The sequence below is a fragment of the Rhinichthys klamathensis genome, unplaced genomic scaffold, assembly GCF_029890125.1.
Source record: "Rhinichthys klamathensis goyatoka isolate OS25496 unplaced genomic scaffold, OSU_Roscu_1.1 h1tg000547l_1, whole genome shotgun sequence".
NCBI lineage: Eukaryota > Metazoa > Chordata > Actinopteri > Cypriniformes > Leuciscidae > Rhinichthys > Rhinichthys klamathensis.
The window spans coordinates 1,143,731-1,161,442 of record NW_026607018.1 but is presented as its reverse complement, the minus strand read 5'-3'; the positions used below and the strand labels follow the sequence as shown (position 1 = coordinate 1,161,442).

The following is a 17,712-nucleotide window of genomic DNA, read 5'->3' as shown; positions in this document are numbered from 1 at the left end:
ATCTGCAAGTAACAAGAAAATAAAATTATTTTCTAGACAAACTACTTCTATGATTGCTACACTTTTGCATATGCAATATCAAAAATTATAACTGGAGCCTAACATACCTCAACCAACCACACATTTCATCCCTTTCGCTTCATATTTATGCAAGCAAAATGCCTTACTATGGAAATGCAAAATCTTCAAACTGGTTCACACTCCCAAAAAAATATAACGGTGGCACGACATTTGATCCATTAAGGCACATTTAGTAAACCAATAAACCTACTGGTTTCTTAACATTTGACTTTAACATGTTAGTATTTGCTGCCATTTGTATAGCTCCGCAATTTGAAATATTGCTCTTTGTGAGAGACAAATCGATTTTTTGCACTCAAGACCAACATATCAAAGGGGCAGATAACAGTAATATAACAGTAGAGGATAACAGTAGTTATTAACCAAATGTATTTATTTCTGCAACAACATGTTCTTGTCCTCCCCATGAGCACGCACACGCACACACACACACACACCCTTGCAAACTCCATTTAAATACATGACGTGAGAGCCAGCATTACCTCACTGTTTGCTGCACATGCTTTAATAAAATGATACACATATTTACATAATCCACAATTTTTGAATTTCGCCTCATCACCTCCCCAGCAAAGACAAAACATTCTTCCAAACTCGTAGTTCCCCTCTCCAGAAGAAAAACAAAATATAACACTTGAGGGTGGATTTGAAAATTACCCACAATTAAAAATAAATTCAGCAGAGAAAAAAAAAAAAAAAGAGGGGAAAAAGAGATGGAAACCGAGAAAGAGCAATGGATCTTTTGGCCAGTACAACACAGCAGTGCGTGGAGTTTAATAACAGCGCAGATATGGCAGTAACACTGAAATAGCTCATAAAGTCTATGTACAAAGTCACGATAACGGCGGTTGAGCCTCCCGTGTCTGATTCGCTCACAGACGTGAGCACGCCTCGTCGTACAAACTGAGGAGATGGAGGGGAAAGATGCCTTGGCTTCTGAACACCCCCCTAAAAGCAGATAATGTGGAAAGGGCAGAGCAGAACATGTTTTATCTTTGCGGTTTCTCCCTCTGGTACCTGTATCTTTCTACATCTCTTGACTATTCTGTAGTAGAATTAAACGGAAATAAGGCACAATAACTACGCTGACTGTTTCATTAAGGGGAGAGTTCTGTTGACCGATGAGCAGACGAGCTGATCCAATTGAACTACCCTACTGATCTTCCCTTTTCATCCCAACCAGCCGTTCAGATTTATACAATTCAAATAAAACAAGTTTTATGGCAAGAATGCTAACGATACCCAACCCCCCACAAACATTTCCCATCCCTCATGTTTTACAATCACATTGTGACAAGAATTGCTACACACTAGTGGTGCACACAATACAAACATTGCTGAGCACCCGCCCACCCAACCATTGGATTGATTGGCTGATGGCAGACAATCTGGCTTTTGGATTGGTTACTATTTCCATTCGACATTTACTTTGATTTAAAATGACAACGTTTTCACAGTCTGCGAATAAGCATGAGATTTAAATGCTCCAAAAGTGTTTGTGACGCGTGTTGTGGTACAATAATTACACGCACAACAACAACAAAAATACTTAAATGGAAACAAAAATAATTAAAAGCGACCTCAGTTGTGGTTTTTAACCTGTTGTGCACTGAACTCCAGGCATCTGCCCCGCTCTATGTACGTGACTTTTGAGGTCATGAATGGTGAAGTCCCCAAAGAAAATTAAGTGAATAAAAATGTATGCGTTTTCTCCTTCCTTCTCTTCACATTGTCAGTCCAAACCTGAACACGCCAATGTGCAGGATGCTATTAAAGCCTCAGGCCGTTTCACTCTCCATTGGACTGTAGGGTAGATGGAGGGTTCGACTGATGATTTAGGGTGTAGAACTGGTGATTTATGGTATAAAGTAGTGTTTGGTGGTATTTATGCTATAAATTGAGAGTTTAGGTGTGACCGGAAGACGGAGGGGGAAGGACAAAGGAGCTGGATTAAGGAGAAGTATCAAGAGCAGACAAGAAGAGTACAGGAAACTCTGACAGGCTATTGGTCTGTTTTGGTAAAAGAACAGTCAGAACAGCAGGGGCTTTTAGACCGACGCGTTTATCTCAGCTGTGATGGAGCAGTAGTGGGGACACTGTACGATTGAGGTAAAGGGCAGATTCTGAGGGGTTTTTCTTGCTGGGGTTTAACCATTCTGGATTGTGGCCTTCTCAGTCCTGGGCTTCAGCTGCTGTAATGATTCAGCAGATCATTCGTGTTTTTGATGATCCTTCATGTCCTCCTCATCTGTGTACTCAGATGGTTCGTCTCCCGGCTTCAACAAACGCCCAACGTAGTCATATTTCTCTGAGAGAGACAGAGGGAAGGGAGAGAGAGAATGAGAAGAACAATAATTAATGATGCTATTTTTAATGTAAGATGGCATTTAATTCTTGCTCATGCAATGTGCATATTTAATCTTGTGCACACATTTTATCACATTTGGAAGGACCTGTTAGCCCCATCCATAGTGTTATTATTAACAAACCAAAACTGAGATTATACACAATGAGGGCTTTTAACCATGAATTCATCTCTGGTATCAACAAGGCAAACAAGCAGTGTGAAAAAGTTGTGTGCTTTATCATCGGAGTACCTTATTTGTCAAACAGCATTAATCTGTCATATTACAGCCCTGATTTCCCCCACAGGCAGTGACAGGAGAGTTGAGCAGCTTATCACACACTCCCTCATCCCATATAGCGACACAAACAGATATGAGACTCTGCTACACCGAATCAATCTAGCTCAGTTGAGTGTAAACCTGGGCTGGCTGGGCATTGACACAAATTTCCCAATTCAATTCGATTTCAATTCACAAGCTTGTGATTTGTTTCGCTCGCATGATTAAAATGTAATCATCTTCCTTTTTCACTTCTAATCCCTATTACCAGTGTTTACTGGAATGTTTCTAAAGCAGGTAAATAATATATTTATTGTCTGTCAAAATGACAGAAATCACCTTTAAATTTTATCACTCAATGTTCCAGTAAATTATAATTTAAGGCAATGCATGTAATATAATACAGACATATTACTACATTGATCATTTACATGTCCGCAAAAAATTGCTGAGGAAAGAATCGGTCTTTTGCCGTTATTCATGGTCTGTTGTAGTAATTTTCTTCTTATTATAATGCTTATTATTGGATACATATAGACGGCGAAAAATATGTGGTTCTATAAACATGATTATACTATTGATTTTGACACTGAAGAGTGTGACCGAAAGGATGCTTCCTTGTGGGACCCCTAGTTCTTGTATGGGTGTATGTAGGGTGCGATTTGCCAGGGGGATGCGTGGGATTTCCCCCTTTCTGGTCAATGTATCCCTGCCTCTGCTTAATTATTTTTATCCCCCCCCTCAAAGTGATCAGTGCTACTACACTAGTGGCGAGACAGATCACAAAACTTATCACGGATCCATGGTTTAATTAAAGTCAATTTTACTTTAAAATGCGCTACTTTGGCCAGCTCTGATATAGCTGCCGCAGCCTCTCTGTAATCACCATTCAACTCAATGTCCCGTCCATGGCGCTATCTGATTGGTTACACCTCACGAGTAATAGCCCATCAACACTTGCGAGACGGTTGCAGGTCCGCTGGGCAGTGGAGCTGTGTGTCGAAAGGAAGGCAGCATATTCTGAATAAACATCACAATGTGATTATTATATCTATTTCTATGATGACAAGCAGAGTTAGTGTCCCAGTCACACCACTGAGAATGGCCGAAGTTACACATACGGTGTTTCACTCAATTGAGGCTGAAGCGAAGGTTTTTTGATTACTCACTCTTGAGCGTCTGGCGCAAGTGATTTCAATGTTAAGTCAATGTAAAGACGCATTTACGCGCGTCTAGAGGTCCTGCGGCGCGAATGAGGCATTTAGCGCGTCGCGGTAGACGCGAATTGACTAACACAGATAATGCATCTGTCTTTTCTATCATTTCACTGTAGCTCAGCATCACGATGTAACGTTAACGTTATTACTTTAACAGCAGCAGTAAAACTGTTTCTACTGTGATGGTTTAACTTTGCAATCAATCCGTGGTTCAGCAGAGGCTGATATATAAAAGTAGCCTAGACTATTAAACTAAGTAAAGCGCTGTAATGTGAACTGTCAGTGCGAACAATAAAATCCGATTTTACAATTCCTGCAAATGCAGTGATGAAGTTCATGTTCTCATGATTTATTTTTATGAATAAAAATGTTTCAAAACATCCCCCCTCTGGTTTTTTCACAAATCGCACTGTGTATGTGATAGAGTGGCTCCTATTTGCACACGAAAATTTCTATTAGAGAGGAAGTTGGGTGATAAAAATGGTAGGTGTGTGTTTGACAAGAAGTTTGGGTGATTTGGGTTTTCTTTTTTGTTGAAGTTGAGGTTTTGCTGATTAATTGTGTTTTTTCTTGTTAACCAGGTCAGATCTGTCTGCCACTTGCTTGGTCGGTAAAACCACAGCAGCAAAAGGTTTCTCAAACTGAAAAATAGGAAGCTTTTCAACCCCCTTTCAATCTTCTGCATAGTTCACTCTTTTAAGGCACTTCACTTTTTGAATTTCTTTTTCTTTTATCCACGAGGGACTGTTCTTTGATGAAGATGGATGGTGCAATTCCTGCATTTTGGATATATTTTCCCTCATGTCATTCCTCTCCGTAGTTATGACAAATAGATTTGTTTTTTTTTTCATCCAGCAGGACTATGACCAAACCTCTGACAGTTGAAGCCAAAGCATTGTGTTGATCCTTAAAAAGCCACAGCTAATCGCATCTCTCAAATGCCAGGACTTCTTCCTCCACAGACACAGTGCCAACAAGTTGCCCCATTTGTCGCCTTTACGAATAGCAAGGGGGTGGCTAGGGACCTATTTAATCGACAGCCATAATATTGTCATAATATTGTAAAATATTAATTGATTGCCAACTGCGAGCCTGTAGAATGCATAACAGCACCGTGTTTTAACTTTGAAATGTGCAGCACATTTTTTTAAATTTAATTATCACATTAGGACGCATCATGATCCCCCACATGCCCAAATGCAAGTCCGCTTAAAATGATAATTAAGATACTTAAAATATTTAAGACTTATGACCTTAAATGTGATAAAACATAATTTAAGATATTTTAAAACGTCATGAACCCACGGGGATTCTGTATTGTATTACACTACGGTACATTAAGGCCTGGTTTCACAATTAGGGCTTACTGTACGTTCACACCACCGCCGACTTGGGCGTCAAAGAAGCTCTGGTCGCCCTGTCAAGGACGGTTGTCAAAAAGTACGGGGAAGCTTGTTGTCGATTTGGACGCTCTGACGTTGCAGGGAGAATAGAAGTGTCACAACATGAAATGTAATAAACAGAAAAAAAAACAAGCAATACATTGAAGAAACCTTTTATAATGACAGCATTTTTATAACCGTTTTGGTCACATTTGGTCGGGAAAAAAAAGAATAGTTAGCTATTATTATTATTATTATTGGTCAAATTGGTGTCACCGTGAGCAAATGAATTGCATTCCCGCTTTAAAACGAGCGTTCGTAAATATTTCAAATAAAAGTTGCGCTCATGCGGTCCCTATAAGCAAACAACGTCATGTCATAAATGATAGGAAACCTGTAGGAAACCCGTAGGAAACCCAGCAACGGCAATTATTAGCTTCTCCTCCATTTTCTCGGAACTAATGTTTTGGTAGGAACGAAAGTTTACATTGTATGTTTCTCCGGAATCAGCCAGCGCGAAGGAGGTCTATATTCCGATTGGTTGCTGCCGTTTTGGCGCTGCTTGCCGCTGAACCGCGTCATAGCTCATTACCATAAAGTTGAGCTTCTTTCAACTTTCTGATTGACGCTCAAAAAACGCCCAAACGCGACGCCGATGGATTTGACGCTCCTTGCAGCTGAGAAAAGCCAGCTTCCATTGAAAATGAATGACTTCCGGCCGCTTTGGAAGCTCAAGTCGGCGGTGGTGTGAACGTACAGTTAGGTTAAGCCAGAACTAGGCCTTAGTTCAATTAGGACATTAAGTAGCTTTTATAAATGTGCCTTAACCTCCTGAGACCCTGCGGCCTCATATGAGGACATTACATTTTTGCCTCTTGACACAATGATAGTCAAATTTGTAAATCTTAGACATGTTGGCCACATTTAGGGGCACTGCCCACACCATCTTGTAGTGATATCACAACATTACACCAATGTCAGTGAGAAGAAAATGACCCTAACCCTAACACTTCTACACCAGTTCCCGAAAGAAAAATGACCCAGGTAAAAATGTATTCAAATTATATGAATGAAACAAATGTATTTATGTACAATACTGTCTCTATCATCATATGGGGATTAAAATTTGACATATTTTAGTAATAGTAGCACTCTAGGACATCAGTAAATATGAAGTACTCGTTTGAGGACATTGGGACTATGTTACGTTATCCCCTTAACTGTCACCGTCCCACGTGGGACGTTTGCCCATATATATTTAGAACAATAATATCTTAGTAAAAACCTAAAGTAATATTGACAAATTAAATATCATTTGAAAGCTTACAATCTCTAGTTTTCATATTTGGTGGCTGTTTTTTAAAATAAATTACAGAATAGCAGTAATTTATCAATTTGCAACAAGAATATTTCATATACATTAGGCGTGTTTAGGCCTTTATTTTGAAATAGAAAAAAAAACATGAAAAATCATGAAAGATTGGTAGAAACCTCAGTTTGTTTTCATGCCAAGAGTTAAAAAAATAACACTAATTAAATGTTATCAGAAAAAAAGGTCTGAAATTTTTTAGAATATAAAGAAAAATATTATGAATTCTCGATTTGTGATGCGGCAGCGAGCTATAACACACATATGTGCTCTTTTTATGTTTATTAGAGGTTGAAATCAAATCAAATACTGCCAAAACACCCATACTATTTCTGAATAGGATGTATACTTAATAAATTGTATGAAATTATGGAAAGACATGGTTCAGATCACTCAAAACATATGAAAATGGAGACACCCTTATATGGTCAGTAAGGAAGCTGGCTGTCCATCTAGTGAAAAAGTTTGGTACTACGCCCAAATAAAATCTTACTGAAAGCTCATTTTTTGAGATATCAACCTAAAATTTGGAACACGACTTGTTTAGATTTTTGGCTTTAATTTTCTAGCAGTTTTAGAGTAAAATATATATTATAATATATATATATATTATATGAAATATAAATAATTATATTTTTACATTCTATATTTTCATAAACTCAAACTTATATAACTTTTTTTCTGTTTCATTTTCATAATTAATTTCACTTTTAATAATCTGGCAAATGTCTTCTTAAAAACAAGACCAACCATATGTCTATATTCCAAAGCATTCTTGAATTACAACCATTTTACAACCACAAGTTTTTTATTTTTATTGCTAGTACTGTGTCCTCATACGAGGACATCATATGGTAAATCATAGACCCACTGTCCTCACATGAGGACATCATTTTCTGCAAAAACTACTTCCTGTACAAAAACAAATTTTAGTTATTATATTTATTAGGTCCTACTTATCCCAAATAGCAAGAACAATTATAAAATGCACACCAGGCAAACTCTCGGGTCTCAGGAGGTTAAAAAACATTACTGGTGTGCATCTTGAGACAAAAAAAAAATGGTACTGATATATTAAGATATGTCAGTGCAAGTTGCTTTCAGTTAAGACAGCTCAAACATGCATTTTAGTCTGGGACTAGACTCAAGCCATGTCTGTGAAACTGGGCACATGAGAACCAAGACTAATTTGTGTGAATCATGAGTTAACCAGACTACACCAGCACTGTATTTGTTTTTGAGTGCAGCTTGTGAGGAAAATTCAAATACAAAATTCTTTTTGGCTTTATTTTGTGGCACTCACTTAATAGCCTTTTTATCTCATCAACATTCAATTCTGACATGCCACTGCTAAATAATGGCGCAGGAAAAACTTGATATATATATATCAAATATATTCTTTTATAGCTCACAATTTCTCTCATCTACAAGAGTGAACAGGACAATTAAAGGTTACTGTCACTCATCTTTTAGAGAATTTATACTGTAAACCATCAGCTTTATACTGTAAATGCATCAGCTATCTGATTACATTGCATGTACAGATCAGCCCTAACCAGCACAACAGGTACAACATGCAAAGCTTGTGGCTGAGTGACTGATAACTACCTACATAACTGCATAACTATCCTACCTCCAATTATCCTAGAGGCAGATAAAATCTTATAGACATTTTTAGATTTTTTGAGTAAGTATATGATTCCTTTCTGAATTCACAGAGAAATTCTTCTGCTTACCCATGAACTGCATTTCCCATTCTCGAACACTTTCCATCTGTACAGCGTTCAGGTCTGAAAGGTCATCATATTCGTCCCGTAATGCATCCTTCTCTAGGCAAAATGTCGCCAAACCCCGAGAGGCATCCCGTCCCGCAAAGATCCCATAGGGGCCCTCTGGAATGACAGACATACTGTGAGTATAATGGTTAGCAAGACAAATGTAAGATCTTCTACACATATTATAGGTGTAGGGACCAGAACTGAAAGTGCAACACTGCCAGGACTCCACCAACTATTGTTTGATTTCAAATTAATTTGTGAAAAAAAAAAAAAATCTGAAAAAAGTGCAGTTAAAGCTAAGCTAAATGTCCCAACCACAATAAAAATATATCTAAAAAAGAATAAAGTAAAATTAACTTACTTTTAATAATTATTTGCCTTTCCAATGTAGCATCATAAAGGATGTAAAGTGGTTAAAACAACAATACTTATAATTATTATTCATAATAAATAAAGCAATAACAACAATTATAGTAATAATTGTTAATACTACTAATAAGTAGTAGTAGGTACACTAGTAGTATTCATAATAAAAATTATTACATTTATTATATAATAAGTCTGATAAAAAGCTAAAGAAACCAGCTGAAGTGCAATCAAAACAAAACTCTGCTATATGAATCAACTAAAAGAAAACAGTTTTAGAGTCAGTGGGTCAGAAAATCCCAGACAAGCTGAAACCAAAGCAGTGTGTTGTCTTAAAAACAACCATACACAGCTGGGATGAAAGGAGCCGCTCGCACAAACCAGAGGAATGCAGGTAAACACACAGGTACTTCAGAACAGCTGTTGTAAATAACACCCAGCGCTGAATAAGGAAATTAATGTGAGATGTCATAACAAAACCACACCAACAAGAATCAACGTCAGCTGTGGACAGACTATTCAGGCCACAAGCTGAACCTTTCTTCCCAAACCGGAGACGTGACAAAGCTGAGCTCAACAGACTGATGAACTTCAGTCACCTAATCAAGACAAACAAATGAGATGATGCGATAAAAGACGACAACAAGAGGACATGAACGTCTCAGACACTTGAGTTTTACTTCATAAGCTCCTGAACAGGAACTAGAATCCATGATTCATAAATAAATAATACAGCTGCCAAAGCCAGATCATGCCTGACGATGACTAGGCTGCTCTTGCATGTGCAATTTATTATGTTCGCTTTCTTGTCGGTGAGACGAAGCTTTAGTCATTGTTTTATTCAGAACAGAAGGCAAAAGAAGAGGAAAAAGGCCTCTTTCGATACTTCTTTTTTTGGTTCATCATCTGATCTTCATGTGGAAAAGCATGTTAGCTCTCTCTCTCTCTCTCTCTCCAGCAGTTGAGCAATAATAGTCCTGAAAGATACAAGAGGTCCAGCCAAACATTGACCAAAAAGATCCAAGTTGCCCTATGGTCCAGTGATAAACACATCCCATCTGCCTACAAAGTTCAAACCTTTGCCATAGTCTCATCAGGTTAAATGAATGCAGCAACAGGTAAATAAAACTGATCTCATATTCTCTCAGTGAAATGCTGCAAGATGACAGACACATTGGATTACAGGTGTCTAAGAAATGACGCACTGGTCAGAGTCTGGACTACTGCTGACACCACACCTTGAACGCTCCTCCATAAACACCACAGATGGTCAGATAACATCTCATATACAAATATAGCCGAGAGAGATGTGAGGTCAAATCATAGACCCTAGCTAGCACCGTGAATCAAAACTTGGTAAATGCAAACAAAGGCCATGATAATCCAGATTTTATGTGCACTCTCGGTTTCACTTCTGAGCTGAGTCTCCAAATATAGACTCAAGGCAGACAAAAGACTGCTGTTCTGGCTTTCAGGCCAAAATATTCTATTATTATCTGCAACAAACAGCTGTTTTGCACAGCAGCTGCAAGTCTGTAAACCACGCTTAAAGCTGCAGTCGGCAAGTCTGGCAGATTGAGTGGACTTAGGCAAATTTTTTAATGTTTACAACTCTCATGGCCCTTCCCCACTATCAACAAATACCCTCCCACCGAGTTCATGCTGGTCAGTGCGTTGTGCACCAGATTTTCAGTGAACGCGCCCGTCTCATCAGCATCCATCAACACCATGGATTATTTGGAGGTATGCTGTCCTGGCTAATCTACCGATAGATTGCAATTGCTAACGTCATTTATACTCTAAACGAGCTTACTTGATTTTCCGCCATCACTCTTCGTTACTGCGCGAACTTCAGGCGTGTGCATGTGATTGTAACGTGCGCGAGGGGTGGCGTTAGGGATGTCCCGATCAGGTTTTTTTGCCCTCGAGTCTGAGTCCGAGTCATTTGATTTTGAGTATCTACCGATACCGAGTCCCGATCCGATACTTATATAATAAATAAATAAAAAATAAAGAAGAGAGAAAAAACAGATCCAGGATGTTCCTTATTTTTTTATTTAATTCACCTTATTTTAACATTCAACAACTCTGTTAACAAACAGAGCACTTCTGTGAGGTAGCTTGAACAATCAAGTAATAAATAACATAAAATCTTCACTTTTGGACTTTAGTGCAACAGTAAATATAGAAAAAGTCTAATATAAAAACAAATAGCACCTCAACTTAAAATACCCGGCAGGCATGTAAACAAAAAATAAAAATGTTTTAAAAGTGTATAAAAAAATAATGAGAATATAATATAGGCCTACATTAGGGGTGTAACAGTTCACAAAATTTGCGGTTCGGTTCAATAGGATACAGCAAAAAGAAAGAAATGCCAGAGAAATTTCCTATTTATTAAAAGAAAAACTATTTTTGTAGTTTTCCTACATCTTGAAACTTTCAGGTTTATAAATGGGGGTAATCTTTGAAGGATGAACAAATAATGTTTTGGTAATCACATTAAAAATAACATTTAAATATATATTTATATAATATTTGAGTTTTGAAGTGCAACATTAAATCCATGTTCATTCACGGCACAATGTTTCTCCTGGTTCCCACGTCAGCGCTGTTTGATCTAATAGAGATCTACGGTTAATAACGGAGAAATTTGAATGCTTCTCAGTTCTCACTAGATCTCGCAGCGATGTTATTACTTCAGTGGCGAATTCAAATGTTTTCTTCACTGGATCTCTTCGCTTGATCTCGCGCTGCACAGATGTTGATGGTCCGAACTGATAATGGTCCGTTAAGCACAATATAATGAGAAGCGCAGTTTCGTTCTGCTTTCATTACGTTTGCCATTGATGTTGCGCAACAATGTGGTGATCGCGCCAGCGCGGATTTTGTCTGCAGGAAAAATGGTCCTAGGAATCGTTCAGTATATGCGTACCGAACCGAAAGCCTCGTACCGAAACGGTTCAATAATTACGAATACATGTAGCGTTACACCCCTAATTTACATATATCCGAGTCCTGATCGGGAGGTAACGTCCGATTCCGATCGAGTCTGAAACCACGTGATCGGGCCCGATTTCCGATCGCGTGATCGGATCGGGACATCCCTAGGTGGCGTGTGCCCGATCTGTGATTGACAGTCAGATCTCACACCCCCCTGCGCTGATTGGACCCGATGATCCGGGAGCTGTGGATTTTTGCAAAACAAATAACACGCTCCAGGTGGAGATAGAAGCTCGGTTTTTTTCTAAAACCACATTATTTATGTTGTTCTGTCGGATTATAGTGTCGATTTCACTGAATATGATCCAAAAAAAAAATTGCCGGCTTTAAAGTACAGGGAAAAGAAACAGGAATTTTTTCCTGCAGAGGAGAAAGGAATGAGGCTCGGCTACTGCTAAACTTAGCTGATCTTACATCCGTCATAACAAATCGAGCTGTTAACTTTACAAATTTAAATAAAGCAAATTGATTATATCGCACAAATGAATGATCTACTGTTACAGTACATACCTGTTGGGTGTGCCAGAACATGGCTCTCACCCCATTTGTCCACATCACGTGTGGCTCTCGTCCAAAAATGCACTGACATGACAGGTTGATGCCTGGGAAAGAGTTCACCAAGGCAAAACAGAGCGGGAGAATGTTGACCGCAGTTATGATTAAGACAGAAAGGGCCTGTCAAGAGGTTGGCAAACTCTGATAAGACATCAGACCAAACTGTGCATCATACAACAGAGGTCTCTGGGAGAAAGGCTTTGTGTGACTTTACCGAGCAGTATTTACCAGAATGAGCTGGTCATTAGCTTTCCTCTGACCAGAGTATTGGCAAGTATAAGCTGGTTAACACACAAGCTCTTCTCCTATGGCAAGCTCCAGGTGGATTACTTAATTTTTCTATTAAGTAATCCAGTTACACTATTTTAAGGTGACATTGTTAGTGTATTTACACACAGAAGTACTAAGTAATATGAATTAACAACACATAGGCCTACTTACTATAAGTTTAGGTTAGTTGTTTGTATTTATGCATATTTTACTGTTATTAATATAGTAAGTACATGTAACGTGCAAAAAGGACACTAAAATAAACTGTTACTGTAATGTAATTGTATCTTTCACTATTTTACTAGTAACTACTGCTCATTATGTTAGTATTTATTCCAGTAGTGACTAATATATATTGAATAAGTATTAGTGACTAACTGAATAGATACTAATCAATATTGAAGTACGTACTAGTATCCAAGCATTCTCTAGTACTTATTTATTAGATAGGCCTACTACCAACTTACCCAGTTGTGACATAACTATTATTATTAGTCATAAATCTAAATCTGTGGTACTGATATGAAATATTAACTTCAGACTGGTATGTGTTCCAACTGTTGCTGGAAGTGGAACCTAATCCAGTTTTAGTAATAAAAAAGTTACACTTTATTTGAAGGTGCCCATGTTACAGTGTAGTGTCGAGTACAAATAAGTGCAGAGTAATATTAATTAATAACCACATCTACTTTCTATAGAATAAGTTTGTCGTTAGTTGCTTGTAATTATGCAAAATGTACTGCTAATACTATAGTACGTACATGTAACAGGGACATTTTAAAATTAAATGTTATCTAATACATTAATAGACTTGAACGAATACGTGCTTAGTATTAACCATAGTAATAGTTATATGTTAGTATGAATAGTATGAATTCCAAGTTTACTACCCTTTTGTTTACTGCCTACTAGCATCTTCTCTACTGCTTAAGTTGAAAACCCCGCTGAATGTGGGTGTGAGCGTGAGCTCCTTACCGCGTCCGTAAAACTTTTTGCCACTGGTCACATCGAAGACCTTGGTATTGACTGCCATGAGGATGCGCGGGTTCTGCACCCCGTCGTACTCGCGCAGCTGCTGCAGGGTGAAGTCGCGTCTCCTCATCTTGGGTAGCGGCGAGGCCTCGCTGCCCCGGCCCGCGTCCTCGCCCGCCCTCCTCCACCACCGCGCGTAAAGCACGTAACACGCGGCCAGCACGAGCACTAGAACGCTGAGATTGAGCATCATGCCGCTTATACCGAGACCGGACCCCGTATCCAAATCCTCCGTCGTCCCCTGCTCGCCGCTGGTGTCCGCCGCTGCACTCCTACCGTCCCCATCGTCCGCCATACTGCAACGATAGCGCCTTCCCACCGCACGCGACCGCCCGCCCAGCTGGCAGACAGAAGCGCGTCTGATTGGCTGTCTGTCGCCGGAAACACCGCTTTGGCTCCTGGAATTTGTAGTTTTCTGGCAGCGTGGCGCCTACAAGACCACCGAGCGCATGAGACCAGACAAAGGTTTCAGATAATTAAAAACTGTCATGATTATATTTATCATTAACTAACCGCGATGAATTACAACAGTATTCAGAAATGTACTTATTAACCCTTTAATGCATGAATTTTTATGATAACCTCAGTCAGGATTTTTTTCCTGTGTTTTTATTGCTCTCTAACACTTGAATTATTTTTAACACATTTTTCAAATAGATTTTCAGATGTCCACTTGAGTGGACAGCATGCATTTATGGTTTAAACTGAAGAGATACTGTATTAAACATAATACAATAATAAAACAGATATAGTGGGTGTATTTAACAAACCAATTAATAAAATTATATAAAATCATGTAAAAACTATAAAATATATGCAAACAATAAAAATGCGAAATATTGCAAAGGCAATTGAACTTCATACAAGTTGGACTTCGCGTATCTTCGATATCAGAACAATCATTCATGAGGACGTACACTTCCATCAGATATTTCTACAGCCTGTCAAGGTACAACTGGAAACCACTCAGATGCTCCCTCCAGTGTACCAGGGTATGTCAATTTACCCTTATTAGCTGATAATTCTGATTATGTTAAAGATGGACACATTTTTAGCCCTCCTCTGAGAAAGCCTAGCGATACGTTTTTTTCAATCTCATCTGAAATGAGCACTGTTGGGGTAACACATTATAAGTAACATGCATAACGCAATCAATTACTTTTTTGATGTTACGAGTAAAGTAATGCGTTACAAGTAACGTGCATTACGTAATCAGATTACTTTTTGATGTTACGAGTAAAGAAACGCATGACAAGAAACGTGCATTAGGCCTACTAATCAGATTACTTTTTGATCTAACAAGTAATGCATTACAAGCAACATGCATTACGTAATCAGATTACTTTTAATCTAACAAGTAATGTGCATTAAGTAATCAGATTACTTTTTGATGTTACGAGTAAAGAAATGCATTACAAGTAACGTGCATTACAAGTAACGTACATTCAAATCTTAAATTAAAATTAAAATCAAATTACATTACTTTTTTGATGTCAATGAAATTTATATTCTAATAACACAAATACATTTCTTTACAGTCAAAAAATGCTGTTTATTTTCAAATATATAAGTATATAAAGTATAAGTATGAATTGTAGCTGAAATATAGCCATTGATGCATAAGGTCCACTATAGTGGACAGGTGATTAATCAGAATTTTCTCCCAATCTAAAATCAAAACTTGGAAAATTGAACTGTGATATGACTCATTAGATATTGCTTGATGCTACAATACTTTTTTTTACCTGCAAGAGTCTCCTAGGATAGAAGGAATGGGTGGATATTCCGGAGCAACTTGGCATTTCTGACTGACCCTTTGCCATCTTAGTTTGGAGGGGTGAAAAAACGACACACAACGGCTTGCAACTTGGTTGCAATGTATAGGATGATGCACCAGGGTCCACTGTAAATATTGATGTACAACTATGCCATCAAAACCCGTGCAAATTCAAGAAAATGCTTTTTTTAATAGCTGTCCACTGTAGTGACCTCTATGCATGAAAGGGTTAATTAACTTGAAACTCAAGTATGTTTCATATTGAAAAATCTATCACACATTTAAAAAATTGATGTGCATTGAATACAAAACTGATTTAACTGCTTGAAAAATATTACATGGCAGGCTATATCATCACTTTATACATATATATATATATATATATACAAAATTTAACAAGGATAACAGTATCCCCTATCCGACCTTTATCTTCACAAGCTAGAATTTCCAAGCTTACACAATTTATATCCAAGTTCCTTGACTCCCCCAGTTTATGGAGACTTATTTATTGTTATAGTTTAAAAGTGTCTGATCTTTAAGTCTAAAGTAATTGTTTACAGTGTATACTAAATGAACCGTATTGCTTACACAATAGGAGCTGCATTGCTTAAGTGTGTTGTGTTTATCATTTCTTTTTAAGAGGGTTCCCACAGTCACGGAAAACCTGGACATGCTATGGAATTTTTAGAGGGCTTGCAGGCCTGAACAAATCTTTAAACAAATTTCTATATCAAAAACACATGCTTGAGGTTATGCTCAGCTCTAAAATATTGGGTAAATATCGGTCTTTGTGAGTGCAAATTATTATTGTTGTTATTAATCGTACAGATGAAAAAGTCATGAAAAATCCTTGTGTAAAAGGTGTGGGAACCGTGTAAGACCCAGTATAACAACATTACACTGCACACTTGACAAGAAATACAATATATATTATTTTGGGGTTTTATAAACAGATTTTAATATATTTTATGTTTTTTTTACATTTTACAATTATGAGGAAAGAAAAATTAAACCAACATGCATACCAACACACAAGCGCACAAACAAAAACTTCACAATAAAATGAATCAATAAAAATGAATTGATTGAAATTAGAGAGCTGCTTCTAATATTTTTTTATGTACAGTTTTCATAAGCAAATATGATACAATCGGGACATCAATTCAGTGTCTGATTAATGATCATAAGTGAGGGAAAAAACCCCACTGATTTAATGTTATCAGCAAAGATCCAACCTACAAAATAAAAATGCAAATAAAAGTATTCTCTGGGCCACCATGTTTGCAGTCATTTACACTCTCTCTGTAATATCAATAAAAAAGATTCTAATCAATTAAGTTTTCAATAGAGAGTAAAACAATAAATTATCTCAAACTCAACTCCAATAGGATTAAAAATTTAAAAGGAAGGATAATTCCTCTCAAAAAGATAACATTTCTTAGAAACTTCAAGTACACAGACGTTTTCCAATTTAAGTAAAAATTAATAAAAAGTTCAAAGATGTTTTCTCTTCCTCTACTCTGCACCTAAAGATGTGGCGTCTTTGAGATCACCACTTCCATGACGAGAACGGCACAATATTAGTTTAAGAGCAGGAACATCATGTAGTTCCTGAAGATGTTAACACTTTTTACAATCCCTCGCCACTTTGGCCTGATATCAATGTACTTCTCCGATATTCAGCTCAGACACTCAGCTAATCATAAAAGCATAAAGAACTTAGTATTCCCATCGCGGTCATATTTCATAACAAGCTAAAAGAGCAAAAAATAAAATGCAAAAAGCTATATAGTGTGTTATCTTGTGTCAACCTCAGTTCAAGTTAGAGATTTTTGTTTGTTTGATGAGCTTTTTTTTTTTTTGAGTTTTTAAAATAAATGAGCTAAAATGTGTGTGCTGGGCAGGAAATGCACAGACACAAATTAAAAAATACTTTTAAACACCAAAAGATTATTCATTATTTATGCTGACACAGCTGTAAAATAATTATATTTTTTGTTGCTTTTGAAATGTAAGGCATTTGCAAAGGTAAAATAAAATTTTAAAAGAGATACAACTGCATTCGATGTAGGAATGCATCTTCTGTAAACTTTACAGCAAAACAAGTTCACCATGCGTACTTGATTCTGAAACTACTAACTGTGGGAAAAAAACAAAGAAAAGAAAAAGAAAGCAAAAAGATCTTCTGAAAGTTAACCTGTCCAGAAAAAGTGTCTTGTACAACACAAAGATGTCTCTGGTTTACTCTTCAGTTTCTG

At 37.5% G+C, this 17,712-nt stretch overlaps 1 protein-coding gene across 1 annotated transcript; it reads right to left on the bottom strand.

The window, feature by feature from the left end:
- Nucleotides 1-440: 440 nt before the first annotated feature.
- On the bottom strand, nt 441-14,001 carry pgrmc2 (progesterone receptor membrane component 2). The gene is made up of 3 exons (XM_056238876.1): nt 13,621-14,001; nt 8,410-8,565; nt 441-2,389 (listed from the first exon to the last, which is right to left on the bottom strand). Exons 1-3 carry the CDS (start codon nt 13,970-13,972, stop codon nt 2,292-2,294), a joined length of 606 nt encoding a protein of 201 aa, XP_056094851.1. The 5' UTR covers nt 13,973-14,001; the 3' UTR covers nt 441-2,291.
- Between the last annotated feature and the right edge of the window lie 3,711 nt (nt 14,002-17,712).

What these genes read in the sequence shown, in the direction of transcription:
- pgrmc2 (XM_056238876.1), bottom strand. Translation starts at nt 13,972, where the DNA reads ATGGCGGACGATGGGGACGGTAGGAGTGCAGCGGCGGACACCAGCGGC. An exon ending in CAAAAAGTTTTACGGACGCG is followed by an intron (nt 8,566 to 13,620) that starts GTAAGGAGCTCA and finishes CTGTCATTCCAG; the next exon opens with AGGGCCCCTATGGGATCTTT. An exon ending in ATGGGAAATGCAGTTCATGG is followed by an intron (nt 2,390 to 8,409) that starts GTAAGCAGAAGA and finishes TGTCTCTCTCAG; the next exon opens with AGAAATATGACTACGTTGGG.